Source organism: Prunus avium, chromosome 4 (assembly GCF_965620075.1).
Source record: "Prunus avium chromosome 4, drPruAviu1.hap1.1, whole genome shotgun sequence".
Classification (NCBI taxonomy): Eukaryota; Viridiplantae; Streptophyta; class Magnoliopsida; order Rosales; family Rosaceae; genus Prunus; species Prunus avium.
Genome location: NC_142287.1, coordinates 30549207 through 30559633, shown reverse-complemented (window position 1 = coordinate 30559633; position 10427 = coordinate 30549207). Strand labels below are relative to the sequence as shown.

Below are 10427 nucleotides of genomic sequence, written 5' to 3'. Positions count from 1 at the left end.
GTTTTTTAAAGAAGATTTTGGAAATTTACGGCTTCCTCAGAACGGTAACGAATTTTTTTATTTTCCACAGCAAAAAAAGAAAATTTGATTTTTTAAATTTTCTATTTTTGTTATGGAGAGCCCACGCGCTGTAGGAGCTCGTGCACAACACTGTCCACTTGGAGGGGGATATTCCTTGTCAGGCTTTGGATGTGCTGTAACAGTACTTGGTTACTGTGTGAAGAACTTAGAAAGAACATGTGTACATATGACCCAAAATCTGGTTGGATTTTCTACTGGAATCGGGTGTGCTTTTTCTACTAGATGCACCTGCTAAAGTGTTATACGCACCTCATTTTACCCTAATTGGAAATTTTGTACAACTTATATGGTAATTTTGTAAATTTCACGCTCACCAAATTTGTGGGAGTTTTAGCTATTTGGGGTGAGAATATCTGTCTCTAAGAAAAAGAAGTTGACAATCTAACTAAAACTTGCATGCAAATTATTGAATCATATATATATATATCAACGATTGAGATGCACTTTAGTCACTCTCACATACAGCTCAGCCGTCCATAAGAGATTTTTTCTTTTCTTTGTTGAGACTCTATCTGTGTTGTGATAATGTAAAAGAAATAGTATTGCACTGGGTTTTTTCAATTTTTATTTAAAGAAATAGTATAGCCGCGCGGCTATACCCGGTTTTTTTAAAAGAAATAGTATCGTCGGGCGGCTATACTTGGTTTTTTCGATAGGGTTATTCGCAGCAATGGTCCCTCAACTATACTCGTAGTTACACTTTGGTCCATCAATTCAATTATTAGTTGTCGGGGTCACTCAACTAGGTGCTTTGTTGCACCAGTAGTCCTTCCGTCAAGTCTGTTAAATTTTCTGTCAAAAGTAAGGGTAAATTCGGAAATTCATCCACAAGAATCAAATAATAAATAACCAAAAACCCAAATTCATCCATTAAACCCAAATAATGGTATAGCCGCGCGGCTATACTATTTATGAAAAATGAAAAAGGCTCGCCTGGCGTCTAGCGCCCGCTTCAATTCCTCCATACTCGCATAACTCCTTGCCATCAACCCTCCGCCATTGTTGTACTTCCAAACCCAAATCACCTACCTCCCAAGCCCCCCCTCATCCCAGCCACCACACCGTATCTCCAAACCTTCTCCGCCCCATGCCTAGCCACAAACTAGGGCTCGTCAATGGGCCGGGCCGGGCCGGGCCGGGTTTTTTTAGAAAATTCAAAGCCCAAGCCCGACCCATGAGCCGAGCTTGAGAAAGCCCATCGGGCCGGGCCGGGCCAAAACGGGCCTACTTCAATCGAAAAAAATCATAAACTTAATCATAAGGGCATTTTAGTCCAAATTTGAGATTAAACTCACTTAATTCCAATATTTTCACATCAAACCAAATTCATAAAACACCTAATAAAGTCACACAACTTAATAAGATTTTCTACAAAAATAATAAAACCAAGTATTGTTTTTGAGGTTATTACATAATTAGACCGTAATACGTTTTAAGAAATAATTTTAAAAAATAATAAGTATAATTTTTTTTTTTAAAGGATGGTATGAATAAATATGCAAATGTTTGGTGATGTGTTCAAAAAGCATGATTATATTTGATGGTACGATTATGTTTCGTGATATGATTATATTTGGTGATATGATATGTTGTTCATCTTATTTATATATATATAATTGTTGTATTAATAATTGACACAAATTAAATAAATGTGCTAATCATCCAATTATAAAACTAGGAATGAGTAAAGAAAAGTAAATGAAATGAAACAAATTATATATGTGATTTAAGTGATATAATCCTAATCCTAAACTCTTATTTATACATAATTATATATGTATGCGGGCCTAACGGGCCGGGCTTTCTTGGGCCTAATCGGGCCGGGCCTATGGGTCGGACCGGGCTTCAAACACTCAAGCCCAAGCTCGGCCCGACCCAAGGCGGGCCGGGCCACCTCAAAGCCCATAACGGGCCGGGCCGGGCTTTTTTTCGATGGGCCGGGCGGGCCCCCATCGGCCCATGAGCCCACGGGCCAAATGATGAGGCCTACCACAAACCCATCCTCATTGTAACTCTCTGTCTCTCAGCTCCCTGGCATAGACGACGGCGAATACAAACAAAATTGAAACTTGTAAACTGTACGATTCTTACATGGTGGAAAGCGAGGTCGGAGATGGAGAGAGGGTGAGGGGGTAGGCGAAGCCACTCGGGGTTGCTGTTGGGGTTATGGCTGGGTTTGTCGTCGTCGGAGAGTGGGTATGGTGGTCTGATTGCGTGGGTTGTATGCTTGTCTCTAAATTCAATTCCAAATGGTGTGAATTCGAATTCAAAAGTTTAGGGGGGCAAAAAAAGGGAGGGGAGAAGAAAACTGCGGGGGAGTAGGGGGAGGATGGGTTTGGATTTGTGATGGAGGAGGGGGGTTGGGTCTGTGGGTTCTGGGTTCGTTTGGGGGTTGGAGCTTGCAGGTTCTGGTTATGGAGGAATTGGGGGAGAAGAGGGGAGAAGAAAACGGCGGGGGAGTAGGGGGAGGATGGGTTTGGATCTGTGATGGGGGAGGGGGGCTGGGTCTATGGGTTTGGATCTATGCTTGTTGAGATGGAATCTGACGGTGGAGAATTTGTCAGGTGTCAGGAGTGAAACAAACCCCCAAATTGAAAACTGCAGATTGTGCACAACACGAAAACTGCAGACCAGCCCTTGAACGACTAAGCTGGGTTTGAAGGCTTGGAGGCGGCTAAGGTGGGGGAGATTGGAGCTGAAGAAGGCTAACTGAAAAGTCAGATTTGCCCCTCACGAATCTATAAGATTCTCACAGATGCTTGCCACGTCATCATTTTAAACGGAAAAAACTAACGGACTTGACGGAAGGACTGCTGGTGCAACGAAACACAGAGTTGAGTGACCCCGGCAACTAATAATTGAATTGATAGACCAAAGTGTAACTACGGGTATAGTTGAGGGACCATTGCTGCGAATAACCCTTTTCGATAAATCACATATAGCCGCGCGGCTATACTCGGTTTTTTCCAATTTTTTAAAAGAAATAGTATCAGCGCCTGGCTATACTTGATTTTTCCCAAATTTTTTAAAAGAAATAGTATAGCCGATCGGCAATACTAGGTTTTTTTTATAATTTCTCAAAAAGAAATAGTATAGCTTCTTTCCAATTTTTTAAAAATAAATAGTCTCGCCGCGCGGCTATACTCGGTTTTTTCCTTTTTAAAAAAAAAAAGAAATAGTATCGCCGCTCGGCTATACACGATTTTTTCCAATTTTTTTAAAAAACAAATAGTGTAGCCGCGCAGCTGAACTCGGTTTTAAACTAAATTTTCAAAAAGAAATAGTATAGCTGCTCGGCGATACTCGTATTTTTTAATTTGTTTTAAAAGAAATAGTATAGCCGCCCAGCTATACTGGGCTCTTATTTTTTATTTTTTATAATAAATAGTATAGCCGAGTGACTATACTCTTTAAATATATACATACTAGGATCCTCTTTTTCTTTTATATTTTTTCCCAGATTTTCGTTTATCGATAGGAGTGGTTTAGAGCATTATCCATTACTATTAGGCCATTACCCGAGTCTCTATTGTCCCCTTTTGATTTTTTACTTTTCCAGAGTTATTATCCGTATAAAGAAGTTAGCAATTTCACATTTAATACTGTATTATACACATACATATCTATATTTCAATAATACATATGGGTTTTTTATACGTCATAAAAACTCGATAAATTTCGCTTTTTTTTTATAGAAGCAAACGTACAATACTCATATTGAACATGTACGTACATATTTTTCATGTTTAATACATGTATTATCACATATTATTGAATACAAATAATATATATTAAAAAAATTATATATATTATATAATGGCCGAACTTTTAAGTTGTAATTTGTCAAATAAAACACGCACGTATTTTATTCGTATAGCCACACAGTATATATCCTAACTCTTATATTGATAAGGTATGTCTCTTTTTCGTCCAAAAAACAAAAGATAAGGTATGTCTCTTGGGTAGCTGATAGCATGAGAGAGAAGAAGGAAAATTATTCCTTCAAAACATGTAGTTTTAATTAATATGAAATTATGAACTTTTAATTTAGACTTCTGTATATAATTTTTTTTTCTTAACATCCATGAGGATGAGCTCACCATCAACCAAGCAACTAGAATTAGATAACTGCTTGAAGAACAGCTAGATGTATCATCCCTCAAATATGTTACACTTTTTTTCACAACTTTCTGCAGAATTTGTGCCCAACAGATGCATGAATATCCTGCTCTCGGTGAAACTAGAACTTTACTGGTAAAGTCCAGGATGAATAGAAAGAACATGCTCAGTTGACTCATCCACTGAATACTGGAGGATCTACATTCTTTCATCTGATGAATGACAAATCAAAGGTTTTGTGAACAAGAGAGACAGAAAAATGAAATGCTTTTCTATTCAACCCAATTAATATCCAAATGTTTTAGTTCTGAGATCCACTTTTGTGTATCTTGAGATACATAGGGATTATATGGTGCCACCTTCTCTCCCTCTACATCAGTTGATACCACATAATCAAGTTTTACATCCCTGGCAAGGTTCGGCTGTCGATTAGGGTGCCGCACCTTGAGCGACAGTAGACGTGAAACCTCATGAAGGCCTCCCCACTTTTCTAATGCACGAGCAATGTCGTAGCGCCCTGTAAAATGTTGAAAACAAAATTGGTTTTATAGGAAGATACAAAGAATAGTATTTACTTAGTGAGGTGAAACAACCTAGGTTCCTAGTAAACAAATTGTAGCAGAAACAAGAAGACAAGGAAAAACTAGGTCTGGCTAGCTGTGGACTGTTATGTCCCTCTCAAACATGCAATGGCTATGCCACAGTAAACCATCTAACCAAATATGATATCATAATCTCCTTGTATCAAGTCCTAGGCCTTGCCTCAAGGGTAAAGTGACTTGGTGGTTTGAGGTAAGTCTTAGGTTCAAATCTTGTCCAGTTACATGAAATTTAAAAAAAAAATAAGAATAAGGAAATCAAACAAAAGGAGTAACAAATCAGTAGCATGTACAATACAACAATCTTCATGTTGTTGGTCATTTCTTACCTGCACGCTCAAATGACTTTCTACTGGGCATGAATGAAGGGTCCATTCCCCAGCTCCTCTGAAATCGATTAATCTGTATGTAAAATGGAACTCTGTTAAACCAGGGAGTTTGAGCTCTTTTCCTTTTTTCTATAACAAGAGATTTAGCACACGTTATGATTACAGCGCCTACCTCTTCCTGCAAATTATCAAGGTTGTCCCAATAGCCCTTTGGTTTTCGATGTTTATAAGCAAGAGAGAGGTTCATCAATGTTGCAATCCTCCGGAATCCACCCATGTGTGTGATTGCTTTCTCAATATCTACCCTTCCATGTAAACGAAGTTGCTTTCTCATGGGCATAAATCCTTCCTGCCCATGCTCTGAAATAAATTTCAGGAGCTCACTTTTCAACACTTCAATATCCCTCTGCAAGCCTGGTACTCTCGGCCTTTGCCTAGATGAACTTGGAGCATTGGTATCAGAAAGCCGATCAACTGTTATACAATTTTCATCATCACGGTCTGTGCTAGATGAAGCGGTTTGTTCCTCCCTATATATACTTTCATCGCATGCTTTCATTGAGTGTGCCACCTCCCTCTTTTCTACATAATCTCGTATGGTACATAAATTTGAAGGGAGATCTTCATATATAACCTACGATGACATGACAAATAGATATCAATAGATTTGTCCTTTTCAAGGCTCAACATGTAATTTTAGATCAAACATGGAATGCGGACTGATTTCGTATTTACGAGTTGGGTTTAATGTGGATAAATTATTAAAGTTAATATAGAAAGAGATGGTTAATGATTGCACAAATAACACAAACCTCTTCCATGATGGCTTCAGAAAGAAAAGTATCCTTGCGCATTTTCGATTCCACAGAGTACCTTAACAGTGTGTGATGACTTCCTAGCTGCTCAAAAACCCATTTACCTCTAAATGAGTCAAAGTCCCCTTCAACCTGTTCAAAACTTATCTCCTGTTCAAGCTGTTCACACAAGTCTAGGACAACACGCGCATGAAGCACCATATAAAGTAAGCCCTTGCATCCTTCCTGCACATTACAGGAAAAGTAAGTTAACTTGTGTATGACTTCTAAGATGATTGGCACTCTCACATCACTTAAGTTAAGAGTATTACAATGACATATCTTTAGCACCATTTTTTAAGGATCAGAGTGCCTATTTATACAGCTAGAGCTATAGATTAACCTCTTTATTAACTAATAAGATCCACAAAATGTACATTTAGAGATGAGACACATTATCTGATCCCAAAATTAAAAAAGACTCTTAAGAAAAAGTATGGTCTTAGTTCACAGTTAATGGAAAGACTGCTAGTACCTGAAGAATGCGGACTTTGTTGTTTTCCCTTGACAATATCCTACTGATTGCCAAATTTGGGACTATCCTGACAAAGTTTAATTTCACATGCAAAAAGAATCAGGTAGATGAAAGCAATCGTAAAACAAACTTGCAGAAACTAATAGAATACCTTTGTTTCGTTACTTCTCATTTGTGTTATATATGAATACTTTTTCAATGAACATATGATTTTACTACAGCAGACAAGACACGAAGCAAAGGCAAAGTACAATCTTATAACCAACTTACCACTATGGTTGGGGAACTACATTCTATCATTGGTATATAAGTATATCAGAGACAATTCTAACTAATATCCCATTAACTCCAACAAACTTGAACACCCTTGTACCCTATGCTAAGTCTCAAATCAGCTGCTTAGCTGATTAAAGCTTGTGATATATCTTCACATTTCTCTAATTCATTTTAATTCCTTTTTTATTTACTTATGATTTGATCTTTCTACCAACCTCTTCATTTGGCTTTCCAAAAGATTACCTGTCTAACTATAAGCAGTCTAAAAACTAGCCAGAGTGGGAACTGCTTATATCAACTATGTATATAGATGCATAACTCAACACAAAAACGAGTAGATATTACTTACTCAGGAAGACTTTCATAAGCTGTCAAAACATTCCATACTTCACGAACAGGAGCTTTTACTGTTATGCTAGCAACAACACAGCGATGAACACCTCCATTTTCCTTCAGCCAAAATCATTTTATCATTAATTGCTACACAGAAGAGGCTCTCTCTAGGACAAAAAGGCTAGGTTGAATAGTCCAGGGTCAATTTTTTACCAATAGACCATCAAATCTACGAAGATGAACCTCATCCACCAAGCAAGGCCTATCAAGTCTGCATACTTTTCCAAAAACACCCCAGTTACTGTTCAACTCAGTAGAAGATGGGGGCAATGAACCAGAATTAGAGCCAGCAACATTTTCTTTAAACTCATTAAGTGGATAATCCTTTTCACACAAAGAACCATCGATGTTTTTGGGGGGTGAACTAGTAACAGCCATGAATGTGCTAGGCAGGGAACTTTCTGTTATTGTTATCTTCTGATCCCCTAAAAAAGTCTTTTCAGATCTACAGGCCAAGGCACGAAGATTCACAGGAAGATCTGATCTGATTATTCTCTCCAAGAAAATGGCTGGGAAGTTGAATCGTGGTATCACATTAAGTTCATATGATAAAATTGCTGATGATGACCTGCAATCATCAGTGAGAAATGAGAAAATTAGAAAATACAACACAACTTCAGTAATACAACGTTATCTTACAAACTGAGTACTTCTATCCCACCTTGTCCCGCATCTAACAGACCATTTGCCTTCAAACTTCTTGAAGTCCCCATCAACCATGGAAAAGTGGAGCTCACGATCATTATCACTCTAAAAAAATAAACAATAGCAAATTACAAAGAAGCAAGCATAAGAACTTCAAAGCAACCCACTAGCATATTAGACAATAGCACCAAACCCACATACATATAGGAAATGAATTTGTTCCCTATCCACCATATTTAACCAAATTCATTAAGAAACAACAATTGGGTTTTAATTTAGACACTCACTAAGTTAGGAAATTCTTGAAGGTCCAAAACAACCCGAGCTTCAATATGCCAATACAGTGCCCTCTCCAACCCTCTCTGCTCCAACCATATACGCCCTGGATGTGGACATGGAATTCTCCCACTACAACCACAAGCATTAAACAAAAGGGTCACTTGATAAACTGATAAAAATTAAATCTTTAAAAAAAATCACTGAAGGCAGTACCTGGAAACAAGATTGGGAATGAAGTCAGCGAGACGCTCATAATCAGTGAGAGCGTTCCAAACCGAATCGATATCGGCATTCACCGAAATTTCGGCCTTGATTCGGCGCTCCCTCCATGAAATCATGTCCACTTCACAATGGACCTTTCTCTCTCCTTCTTCCTCTGCCTCTTCTGAGTTTCTGGGTTTCTTGTAAACAGTGCTGCTGCCATTCTTATTGTTGTTGCCTGTGAAATGGCGGTACTGATTCCATCTGGGTCCATCTGCTAAGGAAGAAAAGACCATGCACTTCTTGTTGTGCGGAGTGTGGCATGTCCTGTAAAATTGTGCATGTTTAAGGCCTCTTTTGGAAGTGTAGAGTGGAGAGGGAGCTCCATGGTTGAACTTTGAAGCTTTGCAGGTGATCATGGAGGTGTGAGAGGAAGTGGGTTTGTGACTGAAGAGCCAGAGAGTGAGAGATAGTGATGAAGACTGGAAGTGTTTTTGGAATTTCGACCGTTAATTGGTAACCACCAGTTTTCTTTGGGTGTTGTGGTTCAGTGGACTTGAAATTGTGTGGTGGGAAATGGGGCAGACTTTGCCTGGACTTTCCAAGCTTTGGCGGGTTGGGCTTTATAGCGACAACTACAAAATCCACACGGCTTTGATCCATTTTGTTTATTTGTTGTTTTTATTTCAAAGTATGAAAAATAATAACAAAATTGCAACCGCTTGTCTTCTGGTTTCAATTTTTGGTTAAAACGAAAATAAAAAGAAAAATTAAGTGAAAAAAATAAAATGATGTTGTTAAAGAGGATTCCCACAAGGCCTTTTTATAGTTACGTTTAAACGGATTAAACAGTTTACTTAGGGCTCGTTTGGGAGTGCTTCTTCCCAAAGCGCTTATGCCAGTAGCGCTTATGTTAGTAGCACTTATGACATAAGCACTTCTACAAAGAAGCAGTTTGTCGTTTGGATATCACATTTAAAAGTGCTTTTGCACTACATAAAAGCGCTTTTGATATTTTGTTGAGTGTTTGGTTGACATAGTATAAGCGCTTTATAGCATTGACAACCCTTCCCAGTATTTTAATCTCTCACAAAGCCATATATGTTTTCCATTAATGCATCTGTCTTTTTCCTTTTCATTCAATTTCAATCAAAATATATGGAAAGTATATATGTGCTGAAATTTGAAAGTAGTGAGCGAGGGAGTGACTGAGGCAACAAATAGACAAACAAACCATAAATTTAAGCAAAAGGGAAAACACCAAAAAAATCAAACAAGAAAAATAAACATGAGATATGCGCCTGTAAAGTGTCGGCTTCTCTGTCTTTTGTCTCTCTGTCTATGTGAAAAGCTCAAGTGGGTTCTGTCTTTCTGGGTTGCTTGCTCCTTTCACTTTCTTTCCTTATTTTCTGTCTCGGGTTGATGTGTTTTTGGTATATTTCAAGGCTAAAGAAGCTAAACTGAAGCTGTTTATTGTTGCGAAGATAATAAATGCAGGCATATATGATCACAACGTTTTTCAAGGCTTCATTTATATAGGGAGGTTTCTTTGGGGATTTTTTCAAAGTTCTAACTTAGTCTGGAAGTTTGGGAACTGGAAATGGTGGAAAAAGGTCTGAGAAGAAGAAGGCAGAAGAAGAAGAAGGGTGTTGCTGAAGAGTGATGAGGATGAAGCTTCGTTGCCGACCAGAGTTAGCAGTGTGTGTGAGAGAGATGGAATAGAAGCTGTGTTTTGGTGTCTGTTGGGCCTTTCGCGGATAGAGAAAAAGAGAGAGGGTATTTTGGCATTTAAAAAAATTAAATATGGGTATTTTCGGCATTTTAAAAGTTTCATTAAAGGGAGCCAAGTGCTTCCCGTGTTTTTGTCCTACAGCGCTTTTGAGAAGAAGCACCTCTCAAGTGCTTCTTCCAAAACCACTCCAAGTGCTTTTGGATCTCACCCAAAGCGCTTTTGCAATTTTTGCCAAACACCATTTTTAAAAGATAGAAGCGCTTTCACCCATTTAGAAGCGCTTTTCGCTGCTCCAAAAGCACTCCCAAACGAGCCCTTATTCTTACTCTCATCCATGGCGAGGGCTAACTTTAAAGAATAAATGCACAAGTTTCTTCAAATCACATAAACTTAAACTTACAACTGAAATGAAGATGGATTTCGTTGTTTTTCTTTGCTTGTTGG

The 10427-nt window shown here is 38.4% G+C and overlaps 1 protein-coding gene across 1 annotated transcript; it reads right to left on the bottom strand.

Moving 5' to 3' along the window:
* Positions 1-4450: 4450 nt before the first annotated feature.
* LOC110767352 (polyketide cyclase/dehydrase/lipid transporter) lies at positions 4451-8782 on the bottom strand. The gene is made up of 10 exons (XM_021970869.2): positions 8264-8782; positions 8059-8179; positions 7788-7876; positions 7280-7694; positions 7083-7183; positions 6458-6524; positions 5941-6168; positions 5301-5762; positions 5129-5201; positions 4451-4717 (listed from the first exon to the last, which is right to left on the bottom strand). Exons 1-10 carry the CDS (start codon positions 8668-8670, stop codon positions 4473-4475), a joined length of 2208 nt encoding a protein of 735 aa, XP_021826561.1. The 5' UTR covers positions 8671-8782; the 3' UTR covers positions 4451-4472.
* Between the last annotated feature and the right edge of the window lie 1645 nt (positions 8783-10427).

Coding starts and splice junctions, on each gene's coding strand:
- LOC110767352 (XM_021970869.2), bottom strand. CDS start 8,670: ATGATCACCTGCAAAGCTTCAAAGTTCAACCATGGAGCTCCCTCTCCA. Junction 6,169..6,457: donor ACAAAGTCCGCATTCTTCAG/GTACTAGCAGTC, acceptor TGTAATGTGCAG/GAAGGATGCAAGGGCTTACT. Junction 5,763..5,940: donor CTGAAGCCATCATGGAAGAG/GTTTGTGTTATT, acceptor ATGTCATCGTAG/GTTATATATGAAGATCTCCC.